The 14,575-nt window shown below is 39.2% G+C and overlaps 1 protein-coding gene across 5 annotated transcripts in view; it reads right to left on the reverse strand.

Annotated features, from left to right (window-relative positions):
* WWP2 (WW domain containing E3 ubiquitin protein ligase 2) overlaps positions 1-14,575 on the reverse strand; it is a 151,887-nt gene that overhangs the window by 110,488 nt on the left and 26,824 nt on the right. For all 5 annotated transcript variants that reach the window (XM_037041380.1, XM_037041381.1, XM_037041382.1 and 2 more), the window contains exons 3-4: positions 10,283-10,430; positions 9,814-9,935 (exon numbers count right to left, since the gene is read on the reverse strand). In XM_037041380.1, the coding sequence (XP_036897275.1) occupies positions 9,814-9,935; positions 10,283-10,430 (270 nt within the window). The remainder of the gene's footprint in view (positions 1-9,813; positions 9,936-10,282; positions 10,431-14,575) is intronic.

Raw genomic sequence — 14,575 nt, forward strand, 5'->3', positions numbered from 1 at the left:
AAAAAGAAGTACAAGGCTTATCATTTTCTCTGAAATGATTCAGAAAATTATTATATACATATGTTTAGAGACAACATTAAAGCAAATGAATCAAAATATTAATAGGTGGTTGAGGGATATGGGAGAGTTCTTTGTCGTATTCTTGTAACTTTTTAAAAACTATTTTAATAAAAGTTTTTAAAAAATAAAAATTATTTTAAAATAAAGAAGTTTTTACTTCAGCCCTGGCTGATGTGGCTGAGTGGATTGAGCACCAGTCTGCAAACCAGAAGGTCACGGATTCGATTCCCAGTCAGGACACATGCCTAAGTTGCAGGTCAGGTCCCCAGTAGGGGGCACACAAGAGGCAACCACACACTGATGTTTCCCTCTCTTTCTCCCCCTCTTTCCCTCTGTCTAAAAATAAAACAAATAAATTTTTAAAAAATCTACCTCAAGGTACATTTCCCTCCTTGAACGTAGGACAACCTGGCCATGCCAAGGTCCACAGTGTCAGTGAGGCCAGCTGCAGAAGAGGAGAACTCCAAAACAAAACTGAGTCTTGGGCCCTAAGTGCTACCAATTTTGAAAGATCATCCAGTGGGCAGGTACCGTAAAAAAAAGTCTGATAACTAAAGAAGCTGGATGATAGGGATTGTGTGAAAATTCCCCTAAAAAATAGTTTTTGAAAATTAATATTCAACCTCAAAGTCCAGCTTCTGCACAGAGATGATGTAGAGCTGTCTTTAAGAGCCAAAGCAGCACTTTTGGTCAAGTCCTTTTTGCAGCCACAGCCAGGTTGATGTCCCCACAGAAAGTCAGCAAGACCATCCATTATGCAACTGCAGGACTCAAGTCAACCCCTCCACCATAACAACCCTCTGCCAGGGGAAGGCAGAAAACACCAGCTGCATTTCCCAGTCAACTTCCAAGTCCACCCAGGAGAAAACAAGGGAGCAAATGGAATAAGGAATTGTGTCTCATGGAACAGAAAAACGCCAGGTAGGGCAACTGCTACTGATCAGGCCCTTTCCCATGACAGGTGGTTTCAGGAAGACCAGACCACAGTCAGAGAAGTCACCTAACACATTGTGACCCATCACCTTATGTAATTTTATTGATACTTAGTCTGGAAACATCCACCCCAGCAGCTCCCCAAGGGGTGCAGGCACCAAGACAATGGTGCTGAAATGTCCCACATTAATGTCAGACTCCCCACTCCACAACTCCCAAAGCTTTGGCATGTGTTTAGTCGTAGAATTCTGTCCTGGAAAACTTCATGGCTGCTTCCCATTTAGGCAAGCAGGTCCTACATTAGGAAACAGGATATCTGTTGTCCATCTCTGAATCTTAACCTCCCAACCTTGGGAAGAAAAGTGCCAAAGGAGACAGTAACTACTACTACTGTTACTGCTTATATATACTTATGAGTGCCAAGTTGGCTCACTTAATCTCAAAACAACATTTTACAGAAGAGGAAACAGAAGGTTAAGTTACCTTCACATCGCAAAGCTAGTGGAATCAGGACTCAAACTCAGGTAGTTTGACTCCAGAGTCTACATACTCATAACCACTTCTCTGTCCGACAGATTCACAATCATCAGAAACAGTCTTACGCTAACAGAAGACTTTAAGAAACATGGCTGAAATATTACATACATATCAGCTATGCCATTGTCATCCTTTAAGATTTGCTTTTCTAAGAAAAAGCAGCCCATGGCCCTATTACAACCCACATTTTCCATTACATTCGCATCCAAAGGACCTCACTATTCAACCCAACCACACACTCAAAGCGCTAAGGCTGGTGCTAGAAAAAGTGGCAGGAGCTGTAGCTGCTTCCACAAGCAACAAAAGTCCTGGGAAACTTAGAAAACATCCTTGCAAATACTCTGGGCTTAAAGGGAAAATCGCAACTGTAATTACAAACAGTGAGAACAATACAGCAAAAGATATGAGATGGAAAAGTGGTTCACCACCAGAAAATGCTTGACAGTATCCACTAAAGCTAAACACACATCTACCATAGGAACCAAAGCCCCTGGGTATAAATATACTCAATAGAAATTATGTTTGTGTCCTCTAAAATACATGTATATGAATATTCATAGCAACTTTGCTCATAATGGTCCCAAACAGTAAACCACCCAAATGTCCACCAACTGAATAGACAAATAAATCATTGTATATTTATACACTAGGATACTATACCCCTATATAAAAAACTACTACTACATGTAAAAACATGGATGGATCTCACAGATAGATGATAAGGCAAAAGAAAACATGCTATATGATTTCATTAATATGGAATTCAAGAATAGGCAAAACTAATTAATAGTAACAGAAGTCAGAATAGTGGTTAGCTCAGGGTGAGAGAAAGAGATATTAATTATAAGGCACATAGGGCTCCTTCTGGGGTCCTAGAAACTTTCTCTGTCTTGATCTGAGTGGTCATTACACAAGTATGAACAAATATAAATATCCATTCAGCTGTATATCACTGAAGATTTGTGGACTTTTCCTAAAAAGAAAGAAAAAAGAAAAAAAGAAAAAAAAGAATTAAAAAAGAATTAAAAGAAAAAAAAGAATTAAAAGAAGAAAAAAGAATTAAAAGAAAAAAACTGAATACTCACGGGGGAAATAAAATCAAAATCAAGTTCAGAGAAAAAATGTTTTGGAGGAAGACCACCCCCCACAGGATTTACGGCTCAAAACCAGCAGAGACCAGCTCAATCCAACACTATGACTAATTTCACCTAAGAGTAACCCCTACCCTCATTATATGCTCATTGTAATATATTAGCATACTAAACAGCACACCCCTCACACCATGATCAGAAATAGGAAGCCCATATAAGGACACAACATGGCTGACTGAGCTCCTCTGAGAGGTCCCGACTCTTTTTCCTGGAAGAATCTGAATATTTTCCCCCTTATTGAATATGCTTCCATTCCCTACTAAATGAATCTAAATAAAGAGACCAAATTCTGCTATAGGGGGGCTGCTCTGTCTGTGGAGAAGCCCCTCTCTGCTTCACACCTTCACTAAAAAACTCATTTTCACTTTATACTCTAAAAAAAAAAGTTTGCATTATTAACAAGAAGGAACAAAAGTAAATGCACTAGGCTTTTAACTCAAAAGCTATAAATGACTTATCAACTGATTAAATAAATATATATAACAGATCTAAGGGCAAATAGTTGAAAAACATTAATAAAGTAAAAAAAGGAAATTATCCTGAGAAAATATGATATAGTAGATAAATAAATCTGAGACACTGTCCTGTAAAATATTAACTAAAAACCAAAACAAAGTATTTATGCTACTCAAGAAAAAAACTGGAGAAAAAACACAAATACCAAAAATTTTAAGTGGAAAAATGAGAAACATTTTAAAAATGAGAACGCAATTTAATATCTTTATACTAATAAATTTGAGACTCTCATATAAAAATTTTCTCAGAATATTTAAATTAACAACACTGATGCAAGATGAATCAGAAAAGTTCAACAAACCAATCATTATGGGGTAAAATACTGGAAAAGCCATCAAAGAATTCTTTCAAAGAAATCTGCCAGACCCAGTCGGTTTCAGGGGTGAGCTCCTTCCTGTGCTCATGGAGCAGATAATTCCCATGTTATACAGTCTGTTCCCAAAGTTGGAAAGTACTGCAACTTAGTGTATAAAATTAGCTTAACCTCAATTCCAAACCCGACAAAAATAGTACAAAACTACAGACAAATGTAACTTGTGAGTATAGATGGAAACCCCTTCTATAACCCCTTCAAGAAATAATCTAACATGAGCAATTAAGCATATTCTAAAAATTCTAAGATTGTTACTATTAGGAAATTAATGTAATAAATTGAAGGCAGAAAAAAATCATATAATTATCCCAATGGTTGGTTAAAAGGTATCTGCTAAAAATTCAACCCCTTTCCTAACTTAAAAAAACAAAAAGATGAATAAACCAAGAAGACAGGTTACTAACACCCAACCTCACGCGAGCAGTCACTCGGAGCATGGTTACCAGCAGGTTACACCCGCTCCAGAACCACTAAAACAGGAAAGTGTGCACAAAGCAACTCACAAGAAAAAGAAGTATAAGTGAGCAAAATTACCAGTCTTAGAAACCACATAAATGCCTACAAAGAAAAGCCAAAAGAAACTAAACCTATACTAAGAATTCAGCAACTGACAGAATATAAAAGAAAATGCAGAAACTAATAGTCATATACTAGCGACACTAGGTTGGACAACACAATAGGAAAAGATACCATTAAAAATAATGGCAAAATTAATTTTTAAATTTAAAGAGTCTATCTAAAGATAACTTCAACGGGCCTGCGAACCAGATGATCGCGGTTCGATTGCCAGTCAGGGCACATGCCTGGGTTGCAGGCCCGTTCCGAGCAGGGGCAAGTTCCCAGCAGGGGATGCATGAAAAGCAACCATACATTGATGTTTCTCTTCCTCTCTCCTTCCCTTCACCTCTAAAGATAAATAAATAAAATATTTAAAAAAATAATAAAAAAAAATAAAGATAACTTCAAAATGAATTGAATGAATTTAGACACATCCCATATTCCTGGGTAGGAAGAGTCAGAATGGAAATTCTCCAGAAAGGAGCTTTACAAATGGTAGTATTCTAGTAAAATCTCAATGGATTTGAGGGAAGGAAAGTAGAAAGGGGAAAACCTGACAAAATAATCTGCATCATGTGATAATGTCATATGTGCAAAGAAAACAGGGAGGAAGATTTTGAAAAGAAGAGAAACGTGAACTGTGGGATATTAAAATCTAATGCCACAACAGCTAAGACAGAGTGATGTTAAAACAACAAATAAAATGGAAAGTCCCTACACAGGCCCAAGTATACGTATGTCTTTAATATATGCTGAAGGTAGCAAATCAAATCACTAGGAAGAAATAGATTATTCAATAAGCAGCATTAAAGCAATTGGTTAACTATTTGGGAAAACATAAATGGATCCCCCACTTACACTGTGCATAACAATAAATTCATTTAGATAGAAAATAAAATGTGAAAAGTTAAAATCACAATGAATCAGAAAAAATAGAGATGACTACCTGATCTCAGAATGAGTAAAGCCTTTCAAAGCTTAAAAGAGGAGGCTGAAAATACAAAGGGTTAAAATGTCTATTTAAAAAAAGAAAATCTACAAAATTAATATGCAAATTAAAAACTGGAAAAACATTTACAAATTATAAGACAAAAAATAATAGCCTTAACATATAAAGAGCTCTTTTAACATTAAAAATAAAAACTGCACACTTCAATATAACGATGAACAAAGGACCAGGCAATAAACACACTCTAAAACACAGAATCGGTGGGGTGGAGGTGGGGACACTGCACAGAAATAACCACCAAATGAAATGAGAGGACCCAGCCCAAACCCATATTCAGGCAAACCAACTTTAAAACAACACTTCAAGATAATTCATAAAACTGAACATAAACTGGATAGTAGGTAATAATAAGGCAATCATGTCAATATGATAGGTGTGATGCTGATATGGTAGTTATGTAAGAAAACATCCTATTTTTAAGGGATATATGCTAAAGAATCTAGGATAAAATGCCAATACATCTCTAATTTACTTTAAAATACTACACCCAAAAAGACAGAAATGAACCTGCTCTGGACTGTTAATTATCAAATAGGTAAAAAATAATATTTTTTTCTTACAGATAAATCCAACAAATGCCAAGGAGCAACAGAAACCAGTGATCTCAGCCATTGCCGGTGGGAAGGTGAATTGGTAGAACTTTTCTGGAGGGTAACCTGACAGTATGTACTGTATCACAAACCTTGAAAAATGTTTAAACCCAGCAAGTCTGTGTTTAGTAATTTATCTCAAGTAAATTTTAAACAGTGGGCATAAAAACTTTAAAACTTTCAAGTCTATCATAGTATTTTTTGTGATTGTGAAATACTGAAATCTACCCAAATATTCATTTTTTCACATAGCCATCTGATAGACTACTACCAGGCAGTCATCAAAAACTGAATTTTAAAAGAAAAATTGAAGCTATATTGATACATTTTATGGTAGAGCAGGTGTTTCTTCAAAAAACTGAAAATAGAAATAGCACATGAACCAGTAATTCTGTTTCTGGGTATATATCCAAAAGAATTGACAGCAGGAAGTTACAGAGATATTTGTACACCCATGTTCAAAACAGCACTATGTACAATAGGCAAAGGGTGGAAGCAACCCAAGTATCTTTGGATGAACAAACAAAACTTGTATGTTCATACCATGGAATACTATTCAGCCTTTAAAAAGGAGATTCTAATACCTACCACAACATGAATGAGCCTTGAGGACATTATGCTACGTGAAATGAGAATGTCACAAAAAGGCAAATACTGTATGACTCCACTTATACAAGGTACCTAGAGTAGTCAGTCTTTGAGACAGAAAGCAGAATAATAGGGGACTGAGAAAAGGGAGGGGAAGGGGAATTGGTGTTTAATGGAACAGAGGTTGAATTTGGGAAATAAAAAGCTCTGGAGATGGACAGCAGCGAAAGCTGCACATAATGTGAATGTACTTCATGCCACTAAACTGTGCCCTTAAAAATGGTTAAGATGATACATTTGATGTTATGTATACTTTATAATAATTAAAAATAAAGATACTGGATACATTTTCAATAGAAAAAGGCATGTTGCAAAATACTGTTTGTCTCCGATCTCAATCTTGTTTCACTGACTCCTTAAGTATCAATATACATTTGCACACAGGAAAAAGCTCAAGAGGGGGACTTCCACCAAGATAGAGGCATAGGTGGAAACACTGTGCCTTCTCCCACAACCAAGTTTGAATACAACAAAGGTTTGGAGAACAAAGACACAGCCAAAGAACAGAAAACTGAATTATATGTAAGTCCGACAACAACGAACCATTCAACCGGGACGGTAATAAGAGGGGCGGAACCAGCAGCAGAGCAGGGTCGGGCAGGAAAGATCCGTAGCCTGGACCTAGTCAGGGTGTGGGGCATACTGACCACGGTCCCACATTTGCGCCCACAGTGAGACAGACCATGCAGGCCCCAGTGGGCGAACCCAGTGGTGGAGGGCTGACGGCGGTGGCACACTCGAGTGCAGTGGGACAAAACACACAGGCCCCAGTGACGGTGGCAGCTGCCGCATCTGTGGGGGCCGCAGCGGGAGGCGGCGGACGGGACACCATTGCTCCTCTTTGACCCCACCCCCACATACAGCATCACAACCCAGCGACTTAGTTGCCCTGCTCTGGTGAACACCTAGGGCTCCGATCCTGATACGTAACAGGCATGAACAGTCCAAAAGATGGAGCAAGAAGAACTCAAAGTCCCAGAGCCCATAACTCTAAGCAACCGAGAAACTGCCAGCCTCTCAGAAGCACAGTTCAAGACACTGGTCATCAGGATGCTAACAGAACTGGTTGATTATAGTCACAAATTAGAGGAACATATGAAGGCTAAACTAATTGAAATGAAAGGAGATACCCAGGAAACCAATAGCAATGGAAAGGAAACTGGGACTCAAATCAATGGAACGGACCAGAGGGAAGAATGAAACATCCAACCAGAAAGGAATGAAGAAATGAGAATTCAAAAAAATGAGGAGAGGCTTAGGAACCTCCAGGACACCTTTAAACGTTCCAACATCCGAATTATAGGGGTACCAGAAGGGGGAAAGAAATAGCCACGAGTGGAAAACGTATTTGAACAAATAATAAAGGAGAACTTCCCCAGTCTGGCAAAGGAAATAGACTTCCAGGAAATCCAGGAAGCTCAGAGTGTCCCAAAGAAGTTGGACCCAAGAAGGAACACACCAAGGCACATCATAATTACATTAGCCAAGATTAAAATGAAGGAGAGAATCCTAGAAGCAGCAAGAGATAAGGGGACAGTCACCTACAAAGGAGTTCCCATCAGACTTCAGCGGATTTCTCAGAAGAGACCTTACAGGCAAGAAGGGGCTAGAAAGAAATATTCCAAGTCATGAAATCCAAAGACCTACAGCCAAAATTGCTTTATCCAGCAAAACTTTCATTTAGAATGGAAGGACAGATAAAGTGCTTCTCAGATAAGGTCAAGTTCAAGGAGTTCATCATCACCAAGCCCTTATTATATGAAATGCTAAAGGGACTTATCTAAGAAAAAGAAGATGAAAAATATGAACAGTGAAAGGACAGCAAACTCACAGTTATTAACAACCACACTTAAAAGCAAACCAAGAGGACAGCTAGATCAGGAGTGGAACCATAGAAATGAAGAACACATGGAGGGTTAGCAACAGGGGAGTGAGAGGAGGAGAAGGGGGAAGAAGGTACAGAAAATAGCATAGACAATAGGTAGAAAATAGATAGCGGGGAGGGCAAGAATAGTAGGGGAAATATAGAATCTAAAGAACTTGAGACATGTGGTTATAAACTAAGGAGGGGAGAATGGTGGGGGAGGGAGTGTGCGGGTGGAGGGGAATGAAGGGGGAACAGAACAACTGTAATGGTATAATCAATAAAATATATTTTTTAAAAAAAGCTCAGGAGGGTACATATCAAAATGTTCATAATTATCACTAGGTGCCGTGCTTACAGAAAAATTTTATTTTCTTTGTGTGTCTGGGTGCTTTTCTGTAATTCCCAGGTTTTCTATAATTACTTTTATAATCAAAAGAAAAGGTATGCCGACTGAACAAATAAAGAAGGAAAGAAAAGGACACTCATCCTGTGAGCTGACCTGAATCAACGGGCTGCTGACCCGAATGCAAAAACATGCACAAGTTTCCCAATGACATAAAAAATGTAATCCACTTTAAGAATCAAATCACAAAAGGCAGCCTAAAGTTTGGGAAAACAGAGACCAACTCAGAAGACTGAACATCAGGGAGTTCCCTGCAGAACTAAAATAGAGACATAAGCCTAGTTTTAAGCCATTCCCACAGCCAGGGTGGGTTCACCACATCTCTGGGTGCCCAGCAGAAAGGACAAGGCCTCAGAAAGAAAGGACGCAAATCAATGCAGCGTTCTCCCTGGGCCTCGACACACCCCGCCCCCACACCTCTCTTCAGCTACATTCACTTTCAGAAAATATTTTCTAGACAGCAGCCTTCAAGAGAAAAAGGAGCCTTTCTTTCCGTGGCATTCCCTCGCCACATATGGAACTGCTATGAATAGAGGCTTTTATGAGAGAGGGTTCAGATACCACAGCCACGGTTATGCCACTGACCACAAACAACAATAAATAGATGTTAGGGTTTAGAATTCCATGCAACAGAGGCACCCTGAATAATTATGATAGAGCTTCCATCACATTCTAACATCCAATAAATGTTTATTGAGTGCCTACTAAGCACAGGGCAGTATTTGTAACACCATCCCACACGTACACACACACACACACACACACACAAGCATGCACACAGTTCCTTTTGTTCTGTTCCAGGACCCAGACTAGGGAAGTGATGGTGTCGGCGGGAGGCTTTCAACAGTTTGATTCTACAAGTCCCATCTCTCCTGAACTCGAAAAAGAGGGGCAGAGGCAGAGGAAAAGCAATGACCTTATGAAGGATCAAGAGGACACATCCCTGTACCCCACCACTAATAGCCCCTGGAAAGGGGGCTGAATTCAGCAGGAAGAAGTGCTCGGCCTTCTTAAAACTCCAGACAGCATCCAAGGGGAGCAGAGTCACTGCAGCCCCCAGTCCTGGAGGAAAAAACAGGTTTACTGGCCCTGCTGACGAAATCCATGCCTCTGAATTCTCCCCACCCACACGAACGAACCACAGCAACCACCCCTTCCTCATACGTACTTTTGCCCCCATTGTTCTTCAGGACGTTGGAGAGGTTGACAGAGGCGGTGCCTAGCAGTTCATTTCTTAAGGTATGGCAGCTCCAGACCTTCAAATCTAAATGACTCTGGGCCGTGACATTCCTGGAAAAAAAATACTTGACTCATCACATCCAAGCAAATCAGTTACTCTTATTGCTTAGAAGAAAACAGATGTTGCTGACAACTGGAAGGGGGGAAAAAAAAAACAAATAGGAAGATGCTCACATGACCCCTTCCCCCACCCTCAAAGCTGACCTTGTAAGCAGCTAGCTAATAATGAACACTATGAGCTCAATCATGTGGAAACACTTAAAGAGGCAGCACCTCAGGTACCAAAGGCAGAAGAGTTCAAGGCTCCACAGCACACCTGGATCTCCCACAACCCCCTTGGAGCACCTTCTTTCTTTCCCTCATGTTACTGCATTCGAAGAGAAGGGATTCTCTCTTACAAAATGATGTTCTCATTCCACAGAAGCTCGGAGCTCCCAATTCGCTTCCCAGTCTTCTTGGTCTCACTGGGGAGTCCATCCACTGCCACTTCTACAAATGAGTTAATTCGATGTTGGCGATTGTGCACCTTGGGCTTTGCTGACACCACTGGAGAGGAAAGAAAGAGGTGAAGGATGAGGTACAGGGCTCCCAGCTGCCCCCCTGTGGCACATGGTCTCACTCTTTTTAGCTGTTTCTTTTAAAAAGCAAATTTTGTTTTTTCCTGATTCTAAGAAAACTTATTTTTAAAAATGTGAGGGCATTAAAAATATGAAGCATAAGAAATAAAAATCACTCCTACCTAAAAACAAGACATTGGTAAATCCAGACTTTTAGACTTTCATCTTTTACATCTCCAATTCTTTAAAAACTCTTCTCCTCCCAAAAGACATTGTAAAAGGCTATACTATAAGCCCATTATACGAATATGCCATAACTTGCCCTGGCTGGTGTAGCTCAGTAGATAGAGCACAGGCTGTGAACCAAAGGGACACCAGTTTGATTCCCAGCACATGTGGGAATCACATGTGCCCCAGCACATGCCTGGGTTGTGGGCCAAGTCCCCAGTGGGGGCCATGTAAGAAGCAAACATACATTGATGTTTCTCTCTCTTTCTCCCTCCTTTCCCCTCTCTCTAAAAATAAATAAATAAAATCTTAAAAAATATATATGCCATAATTTAGTTAACTGTTCTTCCACTAATCAATAGATTGCTTCCAATGTTTTGCTCTGGGAAAATTACTGCAAATGTATATAGAGTATTGGCTGGCATTTTGAGTATTCTTCCAAAGAATATGGACATTTAAAAATTTTTTAAACTGCTTAATTTCCTTTCCCAAAATGGTAACCCTATGTAAACGCCCAGGAACACTATAAGAATATCTTCATTTCATTGAGGCCTGAGCAGCTCCCAACCTGTCTGTGGTTTGGTGCCGCTATCTGCCTCATAGAGCAAAGTAAAGGGTTTGTCTTCTGGGAAGACTAAGTGGTCTTCTCCTCTGAAAACGCCTCCTACATAGTTTAAAAAAATAATAATAATAAAATTTTAAAAATTAAAAATATATAAATTAAAAATTTTAAAAAATATCTCCATTTCACCCAACACTGCATAACACTGAGTCCACTGTTTTTTCATTCTTTGTAAATATGATGTAGGTAAAAAAAATCGGCATAAAGATAATAACTACAATTTAAAGAATACTTTTTTTACAGATATTATGCTAAGCATACATTATCTAACTAAACCCTCACAATGAACCCGAGGCAGGGAATGTATTGTCACCCGCATTTCATCCAGGAGGAAACAGGCTTGAGGAAGCCAGGTCCCTGCCCCAAGCCACATAGCCAGGGAGCTTTGAGCCAGGACGTGCCACTGGGTAGTCTGACTACACCATGTTGTATGCTGTGACCAGACTTTGCTTATTTTTTCTAATGCTTTTCTTAAATTACTAGTGAGACTGAATGTTTTTCCATGTGTCTGTTAACCATCTGCATTTCCTCCTCATGTGGCAACGTTTCTGATGTTCACTTGGTACCAGTGGGCCAGGGACTCAGCACAAGCTAAGCAAGCACTTGCAGGAGGCTAGACAAGCTCCTCTTAGACCACATGTCAGCCAGGTCATTGGGATGAAACACATCTCAGTGGCTTCAATCCAATGCCCCAAGTCAGAACATATTGCTGACATGCCTTACCCATGATAACAGGACTATCCTAGCCTGAGCTCCCCCATATCAAGAGTTGGCAAACCTCTCCCTCCCAGACCTTTTGAGAGGTGACCGTCCCATACTGGGCCACAATTTGGCAAACAACCCACCCACCTCTGGATTGTTTTTAGCAATAGCTTTCTTCTCCAGGCCCAAAAGAAGAGTAAAGAAAACTCCAAAGACCAAGAAAAAAAAAATTGTGGCTAGGATTCAGGAACAACAAGGGATGGTACTAGAAAAAAAAAAGTCGGGTATAGGAAATGTGGACCAGAGTAGAAAAACACTCTACAGATAGATCAAGGTTAACTGAGGCCACCTTGTGGTGCAAGAGTAGCTCTGCATGCAAGCTCAAAAAAGGGGAGAGGGACGCGCAGGGGAGCGGATTAGTGATAATAAGAGTCCTAATAATTTTGATCTAGACAGTTCCTTTGAAATCAACAAGTTCAAACCAACTAATTTGGCCAACTAAGATCCAGGGAGGATCTTAAAATGACAAAATCCTACAACTAGTTGGAGCCAGAGCTAAGCCCAAAGTTGAGTATCCCAGCTCCCAGCCCGGTTCTTTGAACCCTGCCATGATGCTTCCTTTCTTGTCCCCCAGCTTTCCCCCTATCTTTTTTCCTGTTTTCCTTTTTTTAATTTTTACATAATTTTAGCAAAGTTTTTAGAAAAGTTTCAAAAATAATATAAAGAATTCCTATAAACTTTCCACACACCAATTTTCTTTTACTATATTTGCTTTATTATTCTGTTTCTCCCCTGACTTTCTCTCATACACATACACATTTTTTTCTGAAAACTTTGGGAGTGAGTTGTAGATGCTGTATCCCTTTACCTCTAAATAGTTTGGTGTACATTTCTAAGAATAAAGACATTTTCTAATGTAACTGTAGTATAAATGTCCACATTGGGAAATTTTGTATTCTTTAACACTATTATCTAATGTACAGACCTTACTCAAACTTTGCCAATTGCCCCATCAAAGTTCATTATAGAAAAAGAGAAAAGAGAATTTTTTTTGGTCCAATCTAGGATCACGGGATGCAGTTAGTAGTCTTATTTTGACGCTCCCAATCTACAGAAAAGTTGAAAGAATAGAATAAATAATTGTCTGCTCTTCACCAGTTGTTCCCATTTTGCCACGTTTGCTTTTTTCCCCTTGTTAAACCAATTTAACATAGAGCACTTATTCAAGATCACTTCTGTGAAAACGAAAACGGTCCACATCAGTGCTGTCCAACGCACTGCCACACGACTCATGCGGCAGTTGAGTGCTTGAAACACAGCTAGTGCAACTGAGGATTTGAATTATAAACTTAATTTAATTAATTTATTTATAATGAAATAGTTCTATGGGGCTATATGGCTACCCTGTTGGAATGCACAAGACAAAAATACATGATATTTTGTGTCTAGATTTGTGTGTGTGTGTGTGTGTGTGTCCACACACTTTTTTTCTGTAAAATCTTTTGAAAGTAAATTGCAGACTCATAAGAGATCAGCCCCAAATACTTTCGGAATGCAACTCCTAAGAATAAAGACATTCTCTCACCTAAGCACACCATCACCATACCTAAAAAAAATCAATTATTCTATCAATTCCAATATTCATTCCATATCCAAATGTCTTCAAATTGTTCCAAACATATTTTTATAGCTGTTTTCCCCCCAATCTTGGATCCAATCAAGATGAGCACAATGCATTTGGTTGTTGTCTCCTTAACCTTTGAAAATGTAGAATGCTCTCCCTGCTTTTCTCAATGACAGTGATTTTTAAAGACTTCTACCAGCTGTCATCTAGAAATATGCCAAATTCTGCACATGCCTGTATTTCTCATGATCAGATTCACACTGAACATTTTTGCCAAGAATATCACATAGGGCACGTTGTATACTTATGCACACACTAGCCTGCCCTGTTGGGGGTGCTAAATTTAATCCCTTGGTTAATGTGGGGTCTTTCCAGGTGTCTCCACTGTAAAGAAACATTTCCCTCTAATTTATGGATTCATATATCAAGGGTTTCTTTTTCTCAAAGGCAAGCCAAAATAAAGTCATCAAGATAAAAGCAAGTTTATCTAGAAAGTTCATTTGCTGTTTGACAAAGTATACGGAGTCACATTTTCACACAGGATATAGCTTTTAATATCAACAAATAAGGCAAAAATCATATACAGCCAAAATTATACCCTTCGTAAAGCTCTTAGAAAGGCACCAGAATAGAACCTGGCATATTATCTTTCAATAGGTGTCAAACAGTTTTTTGCTTTGCTGTGCCTTGTGTTTCTTAAGTTAAATATCAGATAAAATGTTCAAGGGCCTGATATAGTTAACAAGTACATCTCAAATCTCTAGGATTACACTATGAAGGGACACAATGGTACAGAGGCAGAGAGGAAACAGCAGAGCAACATCTCCCAAACTGCACTGTAGGCTCTGCCGGTGAAAAACGCATGGGAGAAGAACCGCCCACACTACTCGAATTATTATCTTTCTTTCTCTTTCTCCCCCACCAATTTCCTGGATGGCAGTATCAAATCCCTATAGAT

This window comes from Sturnira hondurensis, unplaced genomic scaffold, assembly GCF_014824575.4.
Source record: "Sturnira hondurensis isolate 20B ecotype Veracruz unplaced genomic scaffold, ASM1482457v3 Scaffold0003090, whole genome shotgun sequence".
NCBI lineage: Eukaryota > Metazoa > Chordata > Mammalia > Chiroptera > Phyllostomidae > Sturnira > Sturnira hondurensis.